This window comes from Pyricularia oryzae, chromosome 1 (genome assembly GCF_000002495.2).
Source record: "Pyricularia oryzae 70-15 chromosome 1, whole genome shotgun sequence".
Classification (NCBI taxonomy): Eukaryota; Fungi; Ascomycota; class Sordariomycetes; order Magnaporthales; family Pyriculariaceae; genus Pyricularia; species Pyricularia oryzae.
The window spans coordinates 5,906,301-5,923,454 of record NC_017844.1 but is presented as its reverse complement, the minus strand read 5'-3'; the positions used below and the strand labels follow the sequence as shown (position 1 = coordinate 5,923,454).

The window sequence follows — 17,154 nt, the reverse complement described above, 5'->3', positions numbered from 1 at the left end:
AGGGCGAGAGCTGTAGCCTCATCAACCAGCTAACGACTTTCAGAATGTTGCACTCTGCATCGATCAATAAAAACCCATGCAAACCTTGTAAGATGCATAAATTGATGTCTTTGAAACCCATTCCTCCACGTGTCACATTTTATCAACGTCCAGGTTGACAAGGCTGTCATGTCAATTGGTATTTGAAATGGGATAAGAAGCTCCGGCCGGCAGTAGGTAGGTACGGTAGACTGGCAGCTTGCTTAATTTAGTGTCTCCAAAGCCAAGTGACAGATGCCTCCGTCTGGACTTAGTCTTGGCCGGAAGACTTGATCTCATCCACTTCATCGCCTACCAGCCTGTCTACCTATGTATAGACTAATCATAAATTCACCATCCACACCAGGTTGGTCGCATTACTATAAATTGTCAAAATTGTTTCAATTTGCCTGTCTGATCTCCACTAGCTCCCCCGGATTACCATCGCTCAAAATCAACCATGACTCCTGAAAAAGGCAAAGGAAAGGCCACCATTCCCTCCAGTAATGACGGAAACGAAAACCCTCAACAAAATGAAGGTTATGGGACACAGGAAAAGAGCAGTTTCACAAACCGATTAGGCAGCTCAGCCGCGCAACTGTCACGTTCCCTCTTTGCGGGCGGACCAGAAGCCACGGACATTAGTCGACTGGCATCGTCCACAAGCAGCAAGGGCGGCGCCTCGGCGGCCACAGCTCCTCCAGTTTCGGGCGAAAGCTCGTTTACTGCCCCAGGCCTTCATCTGACTGCTATCAACAACAATCAACCAGTTTTTCGGTCACGGAAATTTGATGAAGTCGATGAGCATGCTGCCCGTGCCGAAGCTGATTTTTCTACATTCTTGGACGGGACAAGTGTGTCTGTACCATCTGAACCGCCAAATCCAGAGAGTTCATGGTTTTCGATCATACCTTCCGAGCCCATAGACAGTCGCAATGCAAACTCCAGATTGCCCATGTACGGCCTATCAATCGCTGAGCAAGAGGCCCGTGATGGAGCGCAAGTGGTAGATCTGCTTGCTCAACATGGAGTAGATGAGATGGACGCCGACTTTGAATCACAAGCGTCTACAGAAGACATGGCTAAGCTACGGCGGGCACTTTTTGGGGACGACTTCTCTGGCAATGAGACGTTGCCGCAGGCGTGGGATAACATTCTCAACTTCATACCTGATTTCGTCCGGCCCGATCCAGGTGCGGTGCCTGGTGCCATGAATGATTTCAAATCGACAGAGTCACAAGCTGTGCTTGGAGTAACACATGGTCCCGAAGCAGAGAGCTTATGGGTGGAACTGTGGATGGACGTCCTCACAAGGTATAACGACGAAGTCTGGGGTGACCTGGGCAGCCTTGTCGAGCAAGCCAAAAAGGAGCTAAAGCAGCTTGACGAGGCAAACACCGAGGATAGAAACCCTGAGCCCAAAGCTATCCGGAGGCTACAGCAGATATTGGGTCACGTACGTACGGCCAAGCTCTAGATCTAGAAGCAAGGGATGAGATGGAGCAAAAAGAGCAACAACAGATAAAGCAAAAACATTTGGCAAAACATACAACACCGAGGATTCCCCAGTGGTCACCCACCTGAGTACTAATTCGGCCCTCACTGGTTTGACTAGGGGAGAGCGGACGGGATCCCGTATATTCCAGTGGGTATGGTCGTATGCGATGGTTCCTGGGTTGCATTCCATTCATGTTGAGAAGGAAATATGCCAACAAGTATATTGGGTGTTCGAATAATGGTTGATGGCAGCCAGGGACTCTCGCGCATGCAAATTAGACACTGTCTGTCGATTGTCAACTTCTCAGCCACAAAGTTGCAATGCTTTCAATATTTTTAATAAGAAAAATATTTTACATAAGGGTTTAGAGCTATTTTGTATAAAAAGGTGATTATAAAGAGCAAGCAAGGTATTAAGGAAAGGTTCGCCAGATGAGTTCAAATCCAACCCCGCTCGAGCCTGAGCCGTACTATGTAGAAAAGCTCCCATGAAGGACCCCGCTTACAGCAGGATCCGGAACCTGAAGCTTGGGGCGCCCTGGTCGCCTAGCGTGGTTGCTGTGCCGACTGCAAATGACATCACACTGAGATGCTTTCTGGAAACCTTTAATTACTCAACATCTGGAAATGGCAGTGTCCGTACGTCTGTGAAGAGTGGTGCGACAGTAAAAAATTCCAAGAGGTCAAACAACACCAATAGTATTAAAGGGTAGCCAAATTTAAACTACATTATATGTACATAAAAAAGTAGTATGCCAACTGGCTAGCTTCAACATCTGCAAGGTGTACACCGACGGGAACTAATCAAAAGTAGCAAGCCGAGGGCTGTGGAGGAGTTGGGCGGTCCTGTTGCATGAAGGCCGTTTATGTGGAGTGATGCTTGGCAAATCCCAAGCAACCAATTCGCAAGTCGGCCTTTTGGGCAAGCTTATCCGGAAAGCTGCGAATTGCGCTACCCTGTTTCCCTACCTTGTCCTGCTTGCCTACCTTTTGCTTCCGTACCTGATCTGCGCCACCTACGAAGTACCACAAAGATTTTCCCATCGACCCGACGATCAAGTTTATTTCGCGGTTGATCATATGGGCTTGTAGCGGCGCACGACAGCAAACAGCCGACCGCCGGCAAGCGTGACTGACAGCCAGGCAAGACAAGTCAACTTTTACTCCCCACCAAAGAGTAGCACTGTTGTCAGCTACTCCGTAGCCATCTCCTTTCGTGCAAAAAAACACCAACCAACCCTCTCTTTCTCTGCCCGCCTGGAATGTGGCTGCAATCGTCGCTCCGGGGTCTGGCCCTGATCCAGGCCCTGGCGCTACCCTCAATCGTGGCATCGCAGCAACCTTTTATGCCAGCGGCTACGCCGTATCCCGGGCCGCCGCCCGCGCTCGTTTCGTTACACGAGAAACGGCAAAACGGTTGCGTCGAGAACACGTTTAGCTGCGCGGACCGGGGTCCTCAGTTCAACAACATCTGCTGCGGTAACGGGCTGATCTGCTCACTCGATGCCGCCAACCAGCCAGCGTGCTGTCCTCAAGGGTAAGTTTGGAAGGAAAAAGCCTCTTTTCATTGAAGCAAATGATCGAGGTCGAGAAGGACATGAAGTAATCTGACAAATGGTGGCGCACGCGCGCAAAAACCCAAACAGAGCGGTATGCACAGGCACAGCACCAGCGAGCTTCCGACCGCCAGCCCCGAGCGCCTCCTTCGTCCCGAACCAGTTCTTCCCCTTTGCGTACATAACGACCAGCTTCTCCAACAAGGCAGCCTGCGAGACGGCGGTGTCGCAATGCAGCCGAAACTACGACGTCTGCACCTCGCAGCTCAACAACAACGGCCAGGCCGGCGGCAACGGCGTCACCATCATCGTCCCGGGAGGAGCAGGCACCACAATCGGCGTCTCGAGGCAGAACCTGGGCCCGAGCTCGGCGACGAGCATCTGCGGCTCGCTGAGCAGCCAGGCCTGCTTTGGCATCCAGCCGACCGTCTGCAGCAGCCAGGGCACAGTCAACAATGGGCAGTTCTTCGTGGGGAGCGCCAATGCCGGCCCGGCCAGGCCCACACCGCCTCCGGCGTTGCTTCTGGGCGTTGGGCTCGGAGTGATGGGCATTTTGTGATGGGAACCGTACATATTCTTTCGGGAAGGGGAGTTTGGGTTTTGAGAACTGCCATATAAGTTGGGATTTTCTCATTCATTTCTTTTATGCAGCCGTTTGCCAAATCTACGCGGCCTCACGACGATCATGACAGGTTTGGAATTCTTTGTTTGGATTTTGCCGGCTATTTTGATCGAGCAAGTGAGCATTTCCAGTTGCGAAATACTACGGACATGTCACCCGAGATAATTAGCTACGCAAGCTGTATAGGCTGGAGCTTGCACGCGATGTATAAAATCAACAGTCTGTGTGTAGCAGTCAGGGTAGAGCGTTTGGATGAGATGATTCCTGTCATGCGCCATGCAGTAACTCTCAGATGACACCAATTTAATGAATTCTAGATTTAGTCACGTTTCCGTAGGGAATTCTTGCTTTAGTCGCAGCCTATAGATACTAACACTGCTTCAAAAAATGTGAAAAGAGCATGCTTTAACCATGAGACCATAAAGGTTGCATCCAGGATTCAGAAGGCATTGTCAGATTATTATGGCTGACAAGTCAACAAGCCAAACAGTTGTTTGTTTCAAGGGCTTAAAATTCGACTTCCAGCAAAGCATTGATCCTCATCATATTTGCTGGCAAACATCGGTTACACTAGATACCGGCTGAAGAAGCTAAGCCAGTTGTTCATATTTAGCGCTTATTTTCAGAGTATCAAGCCGGAAAAGCAAGATGAAGTGGTCCGTAGAGATCATTCCACGAAACGCAGAAGGAGAGGAGCTGTACTTGAGAAGCCTCAAACCATTTCGCCTCGCCTCCCTACAGCTTGAGCCAAAAGGTTTGTCTATGCTCCCACGACTGGTCGGCTCCCATGAACTGAAAAAAAAGAGAGACTCTCGAAACAATCGCTAATAGGTACCTATTTTGCAATCCTGTTGTACGGAGTACCACACTTTGCAGCGTTTTCCTCGACATTCGCACGTGAGGCTGCATTTGGCGATGCTGAGTGGCTGGCGCGTTTGCACAACCCAGCCGCTACTACTTTTATAGCCCGGCATCATAATATCGACCCAGGCGAGGCTGCGCAGTCCAAAGTCTTGTCCTCGTTGACGCTAGTCAGAGTCGTCCAAGGAGAAGATGAAGTCGATGACACTGCGCTCTGGAAAGTAAATGGCGTCTTCACTCTGCCGAACGCTCGACGAAGGGGAATTGCTGCCACCTTGCTCAAGGAGGCCATGTGCTGGGCCCGGAAGTCTGCCAAAGCAGAGGGGCGACTGTGTGCTGTGGCCGTTGGCGTGTACCAGACCAACACAGCTGCCGCAGCGCTTTATCGAACTGTTGGGTTTAGCGATGTGGGTATGGCGGACGGTGAAGACATGGTGCAGCTCGAGTGGAAAGTAGGTCTGGGCCGAGCGCAGGATAATGCATCCGGGCTTTAGGTTCGCTATGAGTATTGCAACAAATGCTGGCTCTGAGACCATTGTGATTGTGTCCAAGTTACGTCAGAGTAATGACCATACATGAATTTAAGGTATTGGGGCTCAGATCCAAGGCGTCTTGGGTATCGACATTGACACCATATCAACCCATAAGGGATTTTTGCCCAATGGAGTTGACCGTTTGGTTAACCAACACCTGAATGGTTTTTTTTTGGTTTTTTTTTGGAAGTCCGACAACCTGTCGTACCCCATAATGCCACTAACAGGGAGAGCTTCTTCTTTTATCAGTTTCCCATCACTCTGCTCCAAGCTGAAATCCAAACGACCAATTTATAAAATTCCGAGACCAAACCAAAACTGGATTCTCACGCACGCAACACAGCCCAGAATCTTTCCACACTTCTCCCCGGCTTCAGATATTACTTCACAGCTTCTCTGTTGATCTTCAAAGCCAGCAATACAACCTGGTTCAGCTTTTAGTGATATCTTTTCTGAGTTTCCGCCACACCCATCCGGCTACAATTTCTTTCCAATCACTCTTGGTTCCACTTACAAATCACCATCTGCTATCTACCACGTAAGGCACCCTGAAAACGATGTTCATTATACCGTAGCTCTCATTGTTTTGAAACTGAAATTGAAATGTCAGGAACTTACTGAGTATTCCACTTGGCTTCATATCTGATCGAGAATTGGCTATTCGTTCGAAACACCAAAACTCCCCGACATCGTTTCTGCCTTCACATTGGCCTCACCTGGCCACAAGTTCAAAAGTCATTCTCAAGCCTCTTGCAGTCAGGTACCCGCCTCAAACATGGCCACGCTCGAGAATCACGCCGCAGGAATCCAGCCCAGCAGCTCTGGCTCACCTCTCCATCAGCCAAATGAGGAGAAAATTAACAATGTCCACTCTCCTAGCAACGAGGCCAAGCGTCAGGGTGATGGAGAGTTGTCGCAAGATGGCCCGGTGGCAAAGCGGGCACGCACTGGCGATGTTGACGACCGGCCATTTCTGATCAATGAAGAATTCGAGCTAGAGGAAATCCTCGCGGAGGATTTTTTCCACCCAGTGAATAACATCGACCATAGTAGTACTGAGAAACTAAAGGCATCATCTAAAGGTCGTACTGAATCTCAGACGGAGGTTGAGTATGATGATGACGACTTGGTTGAAATTCTGCGCGAGGATACCAAGCTAGGAACCTTTGCCTCGCCTGTCGAGGCCGTGAAGCTGGATATTGACCCTACTCAGCCCAAGAACCACGACGACGACGACGTCGTGATAATCGACAGCCCAGTGGCGAGCCATGAGGCCTCGAGCGTCCACAGCCAGCCTGTGGAAAGCATAAAACCCGTCCAAGACGTCGCCACTTCCGCCCAGGAAACTCTCAACTACGCCATGGCAAAAGACACACTGGGAGCGCTTGCGGACTGCACCGCAATCCGATTCGTGCTCTCGCAGGCTCCCAACATCGTGCACCCACACTCGTGGGAAAAGGCCCGGGACATACTCACCAAGGTTCCGCCCGCGAGGGACGACTATGACATCTTCAAGCGTCTGCTGTTCACCTGGTACACCGACCGGATTGACCCGATGGTAGAGGCCGAGGATGAGAATTCAGGCGAGGAGGTTGCAGAGGAGGTGGAGGAGGCGGAGGAGGAAGCCGAGCCCGAGGAGGACTTGGCCGACAAGGTCTTTGAGCCCTACGTGGCCATGATCAAGCAGCTGATGGAGCAGGTGGAAAAGTCAAAGAGCGAGATGCGGGCGGACAAAAAGTTTGCTGCGGTGAACGAGGATACTCAGTTCTTGAAGAAGCTGGCGGACAAGCTGCAAGACCTTTGGGTTCGGCTCTTGTCTTCGACAGACGAGAAGACTCTGAAGTTCTCGCGCAGGGTCATCGCCGAGGAGCTGCAAGAAGAGATTGATCAGGTTCTCGACCACCTCGAATACAAGAAGCAGAGGGATGCTGAGGCCGAGGCCGAGGCGACTGCTACTGTTGCTACTGCTGCTGCCATTGCTGAAGCTGCCAACGAGCAACGTGTGGGAACTTCCGAGCCCGCTACCGATCAATCAGATATGGAGATTTCGCTGATCAACGTAGACCAGGAGAAGGATCACGAAGACGGTGCCGACTCTGGCGGCGCTAGCGGCGACGATGCTGACCGCCAGAAGAAAGACTCGCCGGCCGACGAGGCCCTCACCCCACCAAGCACCGCATCAGGCAGCATGTAGGAGATCTCTGGTCCTTGTAATCCCTGGACCCAGGTTGGTTCGAGGTTGCCACATTTGCAAATCAAGAACCGCTGATCTCTGGGAGTGAGCGGGATCTTCAATGCATGCCTTGGTCTGCCCAACGGGATGCACACATGGTGATTTTCGGAGATAGGTTCCTCGCTCAAGCAAGATGTTCTCATGGGCTCCATAGAATAATGTCTATTTTTGGGCCGGAGAAGGTGAGTTTACAGGATTTCGTATTGGCGGAGGGCCGGGCGTATGTTTTATGTGCGCCATCGCTTGGAGCTTCGGTTTACACCGTCGAGTTTTAAAATCCTGGCATACCATAGCAATGAACATGGTACCTAGTACACATAGGAGTCGTTGAAGAATCATGCCTTCAATACTAACGGTTTCCGCCAAAAACAAAGTCGTGTCGATCCGTATTCATGCCCCTCGCTATAGTTGTCTGGAATCTAAGGTAAACAAGGTGACTCGTCAGCTTTTAGTTCAAAATATCGCGCCACGGATCCAAGACTAAGCCGGCATCTTTGATCTAGCGTGACAACAAATTACAAAAACCGTGTTAGTCAGGGCTTAGACAGGGGAAATAACTTGTACGCATTTGTCAAGTCCGGCACAGCAGGGCTGTATCTCCGGTGACAGCCTGGTAAGGAAATCTAAGCACGAAATCCCTTGCATTGATACTTTGACAGAGACAAGCATTTGATGGCTCCGAACCAAGGTAGGAAACTTGCCTGCCAACACTCTGAAATTGGCGTCGTAGACATTTTCTATATCTTGGCGCAATCATCCGTCCTCAGCTGTGCAGTTCCAAGCAGATATCTCTCTCATCTCTCCAAGCTCACAACATCACATTCGCTATAAAAAGGGCCAGTAATTCATATCTTAAACCTCATTACACTTACCTCTACAGCTCGCAAAGATGCACATCACGACCACCGCAATCCTATCGACCCTTTTCCTGGCCAACTTCGGCCTGGCCGTCGACTGCCAAAACAGGTCATACACAACCTGCGGCGACAACAAGACCGTCCAGTATTACGACCTCGACACCGGCGAGCTGTGCCCTATGCTCGACTGCGGTGGCGGCCGGGCGCCCCCCAAGACCAACGAGCCGTGCTGTCCCGCATACAAGGGCACCGAGGCTTGCGTAACAACCAAGGGGACGCTGGCCTGCTTCAAGGACAAAATGAAGTCGACTTCAACCGACGCCTCGCATACCAGCACGAGTGCTGCGACCAAGACGACCGAAGACAGTCGGTCCAGCACCGCCAAGACAGGGTCCGAGTCCGGCCCGTCCGCGGCGACGCGGACAGGAACCTCGACAAAGACGGACTCTGCGAAGGCTGACCAGATCACGGCGGCGCCAACGCGAAGCGATGCGTCGAGTGGGTCTGCCGCGGCGGCAACTACGACGCCGGTCAAGGGGGCGGCAGCAGGCCAATTGGCTCAGGCTGTGAAGGCTGTTGTGGGTGTGGCTGCTGTCGGCGCTGTTCTGGTGGTTTGATGTTTGTAATCTTTTGTTAGTGACGAGCAGAGGAACATTTGCAGGGTCTTATGGCACCGGGGAAGTAATGGCCGTTAGTCCTGCAGTATACGAAAATTCATCAGGGAAGAGATGCGAGAACTCAAAAATGGCGCAAGGCTTTCAAGCCGGAAAAGGCTCGGATAATGTAATATCAGGAAGATCATAAGGCGCAAAGTAATTGCCTTCTCTCAAGTTCTCTCATGGGTCAGTCCAGTGAATGAAGTTAATACTACCTACCACACACATAGGTAGGTATGTGTGTAAACTAATGACACCAAAAGGCAACGTTACGTCTATTTAAAAAACAGGTTAGAGTTACCTGCCTGTATGGTACAAACTCGGATCAGGGATCATGACATTGGTCTAAATTAGATCGCTGACTTGTATGCCGTGTCGTGGTGGTTGCGCTCGGGTCGGGAGAGCGGCTTCTTCTCCCGCCTGCCGAGCGGTGCCCACACACACCAGGTTGGCTTGTTGAAGAAGCTATGCTGAGACAAATACGAACCAGGCCACGGGAGTTTTTTTGGTCTTGTCTGGTCTGGTGACCCTGTGTTTGAAGTGCTATGAAGAAAGAGGTAAAAGTACTTAATATACCTACTAGGCAGCCAAGCAAGCCAAGCAACGGTCCAAGGGTAGCGAGAAACAGCCGTCGCGCTCTTTGGTGACGCGTTGCCCCGCCGTTCAAATTCTCTGCGTCGCGTATTGCCAGGCGCCTCGGCTCCGGAAAACCAGGCACCGTACCGCCGCCTGCCATTTGATAACAGTCTGTACCTGAGATGTCCAGGTGCGGGGATCATGGTTTTCCCTCTTGATCTTATCAAAGTTAGTCCCACTCGCTCGTGCCTCTTGAAAGTGGACCGCGAGGTACCTTTTGGATTTTTCTCTCCTACAACCCTTGCGCTGGTCGGGTATTCCCAGTATCCACTCGAATGCAGCGCCGCGATTTCGCCGCAGAACACTATCTTGGATGGGAAGGTGCAAAAAGGGCGGGGCATGATTGATATGTGGAAGGGAAGGAAAAGGCAAGTGCCGCCGAGTATGCAGGGCATCCAATGCCACTTGTCCGCATATGAAGGTCGGCCGGTATTTTTGTGCAGCAACGCAGCGTTTGCATCTTGCTTGATGCATCCAAGGCGTCAATTATCATGAGCACGGTTGGTGCGTCTCTTTCAAACACTACACCTCGGATTAGTGACTTCATCTCGACTGACGTAGGCGCCAGCTCGTCTAATATTCACCCGATGAGCAGGCTTGAAGCAACACCAAAAAAAAAGTCAGGCACCTCAGGTACCCAGGGTGCAATCTCGTTACCTAAGGTTGGTACCTTGTCTAGAACTATACCACGTACGTCGTAGTAAAGAAAGCCCAACCTTCCGACTGGCTGTCATCCATGGATGGCAAAGCCCAATTCAATTCTATATTCGCAGATCCAGGCAATTAGGTAGAATACTACCCACCACGACTAGACCAGGGATCACGACACGGACACGTGTGTGCTGACTCTTCTTTCTCTTTATGCCTTTGCCCTCTGCCTGCTCTCCGTTTGCCTTTTGTTTCCGCGCCATTGGTACCCAATTCCTTTACTTTTTTTTGCATAGCACCATTGCCCGTACACCTTCCTACATTCCTTGTTATACAGTCCAGGATAAGGTAGCAAGTAGGAGGGTTTTCCGTCCTACAACTCCTTCGATTTACCAGCACATGCTCGCGCGCCACTCTGCCCCACTCCGGAATTAGAACTTGTGTGTTCTCTCACGACCGGGTCATCGCGTGCTTACCAGTTCTGGTAGGGCTGTCACGGTTCAACATTCACTAAAAGCTGCCGTACGTACTGCCTATACCCTGCTCTGATTCTGCTGCATTTCCTGGTTAATTTCGGTTGAGGGCAGTTTTCAATTTTCAATTTTTTGTTTTTTATTTTTTATCTTTTGCTTTCTCTTTTCCCCCGGACTTTTCACACATTCCATAAACGCTAGAGACGAGGTTTCCCTTCCATTCAAACAGGCCCCAAATGCAGACCATCTCAAGCCAAGACAAAGCTACCACCACCGTGCCATTCTGATTGGCTGTCTCCTGTCAGCCACTGGGAACACTCAGCTGCTGAAGTGAACCCCTGATTTTCAACAGGATTCCATTCCTTCTGTTCAACTGGGAAAGGGAAGGCCAGGTACCATACCTACGAGTCCCAGGGGGCCGGGGACTTTCTGCCCGCCTCGCTTCGCCGCTCGCCCGCCGCGCACAACGCACGCCTGCTGCAGTTCCCCCCTCCCTCCCTCGCATCGCACCCCTCAGCCGCCCTCATGACGGCCCGCGCGAACGTCAGACGCCGTCAGAGCTTGCAGAAGAGCAATCATGCGATCCCGAAACCCGTGAACAGCGGGCCACCCACGCCGCGTGTGATCAACGCAGCGCCGCTGCTCGAAAAGGCCGAGATGTACGGAATCGACGACGACCGTCCGCTCTACTCGCGCATGATGGCCCTGGCCGGTCGCATCTTCATTGAGACCATTCCGCAATGGATCGCAGTCGGGGTTATGCTGAGCTTAATCTTCGGAGGCTGCTGCTCAAACGTCTTTGCTCTTGAGGCCATCATCAAGGTCGAGCCCGCCAGTGGTATGGAATACGAATTGTTGCCAACCTGCGGGTTGCAGAGTGACGGCGCACAAAGTCAGAGAGTGATGCTGACAGAACCAATCGTCTTGAACTACAGGAACTCTCCTTACCTTTGTCCAGTTCCTCTTTGTCGCAGTGACGGGATACGTGTCGCAATTCGACCGCAGGAGGCCACCCTTCTTCATCAAGGCAAACAAAGTGCCGCTCAAACGGTGGCTTTTCAACATCATACTGTTCTTTGGCATCAACGTCCTCAACAACCATGCCTTCAGCTACGACATCTCAGTCCCTGTCCACATCATACTTCGTTCAGGCGGAAGTATCACTACAATGATTGCGGGGTTCATGTACGGCAAGCGATACCCTCGTGTCCAAGTTTTTGCCGTTATCCTTTTGACGATAGGGGTTGTACTGGCGGCGTGGTCCGATGCCCAGACCAAGGATGCAGGAGCTGGCGCGAACGAACATGATGAGGGTGGCACCGGCAGCAGCACCCGTAGCTTCACCATCGGACTCAGCATTCTCTTTACGGCACAGGTCATGTCGGCCATTATGGGACTGTACACTGAGGAGACTTACAGGAAGTACGGCCCGCAGTGGCAGGAGAACCTTTTCTATTCTCACATCCTGTCACTGCCTCTTTTCATACCCTTCATGCCGTCCCTCTACAGGCAGTTTATGAAGCTGGCAGCCAGCGAGCCGCTGACGCTTACCACACCGTTTGGCAGCTTTATTGGAGATGCCGGGCTGGAAAACCCAACACTAGCGCAATTGCAAAAGAGTCTGGAGCAGATCCGAGTGCCCAGCCAGATAGTATACCTGGTTCTCAACGTGCTGACGCAGTACGCCTGCATCCGGGGCGTCAATCTTCTGGCTGCGGCATCCTCTGCGCTTACGGTCACCATCGTGCTCAACATCCGCAAGCTGGTGAGCCTGTTGCTTAGCATCTGGCTCTTTGGAAACAGGCTCGCACCAGGCACATTGGGCGGTGCCGTGATTGTGTTTGCGTCTGGCGCGCTGTATTCAATGGGCGGAAGCGGAGGTGGCGGCCCCAAGGCCCGCAAGGTGCAACCAGCGCAGAGACCTCGGGCGGGAAGTCAGATCAAGGTGGGATAGACAATGTATTCCAAAGAAGTGATCAAAATAGATTGAACCATGCTATAGAATACATCTGAATTTATGCGCAATTGCGGGATGCATTCTTTGAACATTTTTTACCTGAATCTGCAGGTTCGTCTGATAGTTCGTTCCATTATGGGGAGAGGATCCAGCTTGTGTGCCTGGATCTTGGCTCGAAGTCTTCAGCTACTGTGTGCTGGAATTAGCTGAGGCGCCAGAATTGCTGTTCCTGCAGTGGTGGGTGCGTCATACCAGCTCTGTGGTTTGAGGTGGGGTGAAACTGGGAGTCATGGGCAGCCAAGACCACGGCGGTGATTCAAAGAAGAAATCATCGGCGCTAAAACACTGGTGCTGTAACCTCAAAATCCACATATGGATGCTACCAAGTTGTGCTAAAAGTACGAAGTACGCGTCGAACCAATTCGGGCGAGTCCCGAAAAAAAAAGTCTCTTCTTCTTTTTTCCCAAAGTGATCGGTGTGACTGCGATTGTTCTGTCTGGCTTCCACGTGACGGAGGTGTACCTCTTATATACAATTCAATTCGCAAACGCTCGCGCTGTTTCTGGGCAGAAGGCCCAAGTTACATTTCGAGCGTCTCGGATCAAATTCAAACCTCGTCACAATGGCCGGTGAGAGGCGCTCTTTCATAGCCTTTCCCTCCAGGGCTCAACATCCCACTAACCGCGCTAGTCCCTCGCCTATCTAGACCTCTCCGTCACCGATGATCCGCTCTCGGGGTCTAGCTCGCCTAACAAGTTGGCGGCTACGCCGATGCAGTTCTCCGACGACGAGGAGCCCTCCAACGGAGTGGAATCTCAAGAGGTGTCCGAGGCTGAGGGCGACGTCCCCGCTGGTGATGGCGCGGGGGCAATGGCTGATGAGGACAACGTAGAGCTGGAGGAGGGCATGCTTCCCCGCGACTTGCAGCGCAAGACGACCTTCTACGACCCGGTGGCTGAGCGCCACATGACCCAGACCGACGCCAAACTCTTCTACCAGCGCCAGCGACAGAACTGGGGTGAAGGCAGCCCTGTCATCTCTGGGCGGGCGGGCAGCGGGGGTGAAGATCTGGTGCACGGCCATCAACTGCCGGGCCAGCATGACCCCACCTCGCTGGGCTCGCCTGCGCTTTCGGCCAAAAAGAGTATCGAACATGTTTCTAGCAACCTGCCCAGCTTGGATGCTGGCCTGCAACGAAACAGTGGCACGTTCGGCCTCAACAACTCGCTGGTCAACCAGCTGTCTCAGCTACAAGGTTTGGGCTCGTCCAAGTACAACCAGCCCGAGGCACCGACTAGCAACCCCGCCGTGCCGGTGCTACCTGGAGTCAATGCGCCGCCGGGTATCGGCAGTGCCACGTTCAACGATGCTGATCCCTCTGTCACGGCAGAGCTGAGCTCTATCTTTAAGAGCGTTCGGGACCTGCTCGAGATTCGTCACAAGTACCTTGAGCTGTCGTTGCAGAACCCGGGTGACAATCCTAAAGATGATCCAAGCTGGAACATATACCCCCCACCTCCCGAGCCGGCCTGGATCGAGGCCAAGGAGAAGGCCGTGGCAAGCGGCTCGCAGCCAGCAAGCATGACCAATAGTATGGTCTTGGGCGGCGACTCTGACCTGGCGACTAAGGTTCAAAAGAAGCGGAAGCCTGGGCAAGACATTGGTGAAGACTTTGACATGAACGACGTCCTCCCGCTGCCAGGTTCCTGTGAAATGGATTACCGCATGGATGACAATGGAGTTTACCAGGTCTATGCGACTACAGCATCTGCAGAGCCCATCGTCAACATCCCCACGCTGCGGCAATTCTATATCGATCTGGACAAGATATTGTCGGTTGCCGCAGACGGTCCCAGCAAGAGCTTTGCATACCGACGTCTGCAGTACTTGGAGGGCAAGTTTAACCTCTACACCTTGCTCAATGAGTATCAGGAGACGGCGGACAGCAAACGGGTGCCTCATCGTGATTTTTATAACGTGAGAAAGGTCGACACCCACGTCCATCACTCTGCTTGCATGAACCAGAAGCACCTGCTTCGTTTCATCAAGAGCAAGATGAAGAAGTGTCCCGACGAGATCGTGCTGTACCGTGACGGCAAGAATCTTACACTTGCTCAGGTTTTTGAGAGTATCAACCTTACTGCATACGACCTCAGCATTGACACACTGGATATGCATGTAAGTTTCCCGAAGTATTGACGCCTCACTTACCAGCTTGCCGAGGTTCACTGTAGACCTTTACTCTCGAGATGCAACGTAGGCTTCATATTCTGACAATGTACAGGCTCACACCGACTCGTTCCACCGTTTCGACAAATTCAACCTCAAGTACAACCCAATCGGCGAGTCGCGGCTACGGACGATCTTTCTTAAGACGGACAATGATATCAAGGGCCGCTATTTAGCTGAAATCACCAAAGAGGTCATTGCCGATCTGGAGTCCAGCAAATACCAGATGGTTGAGTGGCGCATCTCGATATACGGCAGATCTCTGGACGAGTGGGACAAGCTTGCCGGCTGGATCGTCGACAACAAGCTCTTTTCGCACAACGTGCGCTGGCTGATACAGATTCCGCGCCTATATGACGTATATAAGGCTAGCGGCCTCATGGACAACTACGAGCAAATTGTCAAGAACATCTTTCAGCCCCTGTTCGAGGTCACGAAAGACCCTCAGAGCCACCCCAAACTACACGTATTTCTCCAGAGGGTTATAGGTTTCGACAGCGTTGACGACGAGAGCAAGGTCGAACGCCGGCTTTTCAAGAAGTTCCCGGTTCCGAGCGAATGGAATTCGAAGCAGAACCCGCCGTACAGCTACTGGATCTACTATCTCTTCTCAAACATGTCCTCGCTCAATACCTTCCGCAAACAACGTGGTTTGAACACATTCGTTCTGCGACCGCACTGCGGAGAGGCAGGAGACAGCGAGCACATGGCAGTGGCCGCCCTCTGCTCGCATAGCATCAGTCACGGCCTGCTGCTCCGCAAGGTGCCCATCCTGCAATACATCTTCTACCTGGACCAGATTGGAATTGCCATGTCGCCACTCAGCAACAACGCGCTCTTCCTTGCGTACGAGCGTAACCCATTTCACCAATATTTCAAGCGCGGTCTCAACGTTTCGCTTTCGACCGACGATCCGCTCCAGTTTGCCTTTACTAAGGAGCCGCTGATGGAGGAGTATGCGGTCGCGGCACAGATTTACAAGCTCAGCTCCGTAGACATGTGTGAGCTGGCCAAGAACTCGGTCAAGCAAAGCGGTTACGAGCAGTCGGTGAAGGAGCAATGGCTTGGGGCCAACTTTGATCAACCAGGTGCGAAGGGCAACACTATGGCCAAGACGAACGTGCCGGATAGAAGGGAGGAGTTCCGGTACCAGACCTTGTTGGAAGAGCAGCAAATGTGAGTCCGCCCCCTAATGATTGTATATCGTTAGCTGGAAGAACTGTGTTAACCCATCAGCAAATCCCACGACATCAGGGTCGCCAAGTACGCCGCATACACGCTGGATGCAAACGGCAACCTGGCGCAGTCGGACACACAGAGCGTTAGGCCCACGGGACCAGTAGGCCAGACCCCGCCCACCAGCTTTCAAAAAACGATGGAGACGACGGCGAGGGATGCCACACCAAGCCCGGTGCAGCGCGGAGCGGCGCATGCAGGTGAAGGAAGCTTGCCGAGCATGTCGTCCCCACCGGGTGCCACTCGCGAGGGTTGGGCCTCGGACACTGCTTCGGACGTGCACATTTCTGGCAGCCAGCCTAGGTTCTTCCCAGGCGTGGTTGCCAGAAGCCAGACGCGAAGCGGGACGAGGCAGAGCTCGATGCATGAGTCTGACGATGCGTCCGTGGCGGGTATGGGCAGAAGTCCAAAGAAGTGAATGGACGGCGAGGTCTCTGCCTTTCTTTCTACGGGACAACGATATAAAGACTGAACTCTTCCATTCTTTGTCCTACAGCTGCTGCTAGACTAGGTACCGATCTAAATTGAGATTGCTCTGGCATTTATTTCAAATGCAATTCTTGAGAATCAAAAGTGCCACCGAGTAGGAGACTGCTCCTGATGGTTATTACACAAACAGGGCCTGCAGTCCCAGGCAAGTAAGGGTAACTTCATACATGGTATCTCAGATCCTTTAACTGGTCTCGAAGCATCCGCAAAGGAAGAATATAGCAATCCTTGGCTACTTTCCTACCTACAGAACTCGAATCCAAGCAGAATAAGCAGCATGGGGTGGAATGAATCTTTAAAGTGACCTGGATCCTACAAAATCACGCATGAGTCCTACTTACAAATAAGCCAATGTCATAGGGAGGCAACGCGCAAAACGAATCGCGAAAAAAATACAACGCCGATGACTCCTTGGTGATAAACCCACCTGGGTACTAATTCTAGACTAGTTGTAGTCTAGATCTAGATAGTTTAGCCATCACAAACTTGGCACTGGAGTCGTCTTTGCTCCCCATGCTCCCACCCAAACCTCCGCATTACTGCCGAGGTACATTTAACGTGCCACACGAATTTTATCAGGGGGCCCATCTCGGGTCTTGGATCATATTCTTACAAGATGACCCAAAGAATATCGGCACTTTGTGATTTCTCGC

General features: G+C 52.0%; 7 protein-coding genes and 1 non-coding gene across 8 annotated transcripts; 7 read left to right on the top strand and 1 right to left on the bottom strand.

Annotated features, from left to right (window-relative positions):
* Positions 1-256: 256 nt before the first annotated feature.
* MGG_05636 (uncharacterized protein) lies at positions 257-1,718 on the top strand. Its single transcript, XM_003710476.1, has one exon. It carries the CDS (start codon positions 479-481, stop codon positions 1,493-1,495), a length of 1,017 nt encoding a protein of 338 aa, XP_003710524.1. The 5' UTR covers positions 257-478; the 3' UTR covers positions 1,496-1,718.
* MGG_20333 lies at positions 1,562-1,677 on the bottom strand. Its single transcript, XR_001729788.1, has one exon. It is a non-coding gene; the product is annotated as a 5S ribosomal RNA (ribosomal RNA).
* Positions 1,719-2,417: 699 nt separating the features above from the next.
* MGG_16429 (uncharacterized protein) lies at positions 2,418-4,067 on the top strand. The gene is made up of 2 exons (XM_003710475.1): positions 2,418-3,052; positions 3,162-4,067. Exons 1-2 carry the CDS (start codon positions 2,778-2,780, stop codon positions 3,628-3,630), a joined length of 744 nt encoding a protein of 247 aa, XP_003710523.1. The 5' UTR covers positions 2,418-2,777; the 3' UTR covers positions 3,631-4,067.
* On the top strand, positions 4,059-5,184 carry MGG_16428 (uncharacterized protein). Its single transcript, XM_003710474.1, has 2 exons — positions 4,059-4,447; positions 4,570-5,184. The coding sequence occupies exons 1-2, from the start codon at positions 4,342-4,344 to the stop codon at positions 5,046-5,048; spliced, it is 585 nt and encodes a 194-aa protein (XP_003710522.1). The 5' UTR covers positions 4,059-4,341; the 3' UTR covers positions 5,049-5,184.
* A 571-nt stretch (positions 5,185-5,755) lies between these two features.
* On the top strand, positions 5,756-7,532 carry MGG_05633 (uncharacterized protein). The gene has a single exon (XM_003710473.1). It carries the CDS (start codon positions 5,863-5,865, stop codon positions 7,279-7,281), a length of 1,419 nt encoding a protein of 472 aa, XP_003710521.1. The 5' UTR covers positions 5,756-5,862; the 3' UTR covers positions 7,282-7,532.
* Positions 7,533-8,003: 471 nt separating this feature from the next.
* Positions 8,004-8,995, top strand: MGG_05632 (uncharacterized protein). Its single transcript, XM_003710472.1, has one exon. The coding sequence runs from the start codon at positions 8,210-8,212 to the stop codon at positions 8,792-8,794; it is 585 nt and encodes a 194-aa protein (XP_003710520.1). The 5' UTR covers positions 8,004-8,209; the 3' UTR covers positions 8,795-8,995.
* A 1,088-nt stretch (positions 8,996-10,083) lies between these two features.
* Positions 10,084-12,730, top strand: MGG_05631 (UDP-N-acetylglucosamine transporter YEA4). The gene is made up of 2 exons (XM_003710471.1): positions 10,084-11,428; positions 11,526-12,730. The coding sequence occupies exons 1-2, from the start codon at positions 11,116-11,118 to the stop codon at positions 12,542-12,544; spliced, it is 1,332 nt and encodes a 443-aa protein (XP_003710519.1). The 5' UTR covers positions 10,084-11,115; the 3' UTR covers positions 12,545-12,730.
* A 110-nt stretch (positions 12,731-12,840) lies between these two features.
* On the top strand, positions 12,841-16,522 carry MGG_05630 (AMP deaminase 2). The gene is made up of 4 exons (XM_003710470.1): positions 12,841-13,176; positions 13,254-14,725; positions 14,832-15,952; positions 16,031-16,522. The coding sequence occupies exons 1-4, from the start codon at positions 13,170-13,172 to the stop codon at positions 16,428-16,430; spliced, it is 3,000 nt and encodes a 999-aa protein (XP_003710518.1). The 5' UTR covers positions 12,841-13,169; the 3' UTR covers positions 16,431-16,522.
* The last annotated feature ends 632 nt before the right edge of the window (positions 16,523-17,154 follow it).

Excerpts from the sequence above, each read along its gene's own strand:
- MGG_05636 (XM_003710476.1), top strand. The coding sequence starts at position 479 with ATGACTCCTGAAAAAGGCAAAGGAAAGGCCACCATTCCCTCCAGTAAT.
- MGG_16429 (XM_003710475.1), top strand. The coding sequence starts at position 2,778 with ATGTGGCTGCAATCGTCGCTCCGGGGTCTGGCCCTGATCCAGGCCCTG. Across the intron at positions 3,053-3,161 it reads CCAGCGTGCTGTCCTCAAGG|AGCGGTATGCACAGGCACAG; the intron begins GTAAGTTTGGAA and ends AAACCCAAACAG.
- MGG_16428 (XM_003710474.1), top strand. The coding sequence starts at position 4,342 with ATGAAGTGGTCCGTAGAGATCATTCCACGAAACGCAGAAGGAGAGGAG. Across the intron at positions 4,448-4,569 it reads CCTACAGCTTGAGCCAAAAG|CGTTTTCCTCGACATTCGCA; the intron begins GTTTGTCTATGC and ends CACACTTTGCAG.
- MGG_05633 (XM_003710473.1), top strand. The coding sequence starts at position 5,863 with ATGGCCACGCTCGAGAATCACGCCGCAGGAATCCAGCCCAGCAGCTCT.
- MGG_05632 (XM_003710472.1), top strand. The coding sequence starts at position 8,210 with ATGCACATCACGACCACCGCAATCCTATCGACCCTTTTCCTGGCCAAC.
- MGG_05631 (XM_003710471.1), top strand. The coding sequence starts at position 11,116 with ATGACGGCCCGCGCGAACGTCAGACGCCGTCAGAGCTTGCAGAAGAGC. Across the intron at positions 11,429-11,525 it reads CAAGGTCGAGCCCGCCAGTG|GAACTCTCCTTACCTTTGTC; the intron begins GTATGGAATACG and ends CTTGAACTACAG.
- MGG_05630 (XM_003710470.1), top strand. Across the intron at positions 14,726-14,831 it reads TTGACACACTGGATATGCAT|GCTCACACCGACTCGTTCCA; the intron begins GTAAGTTTCCCG and ends GACAATGTACAG. Across the intron at positions 15,953-16,030 it reads TTGTTGGAAGAGCAGCAAAT|GGTCGCCAAGTACGCCGCAT; the intron begins GTGAGTCCGCCC and ends CCACGACATCAG.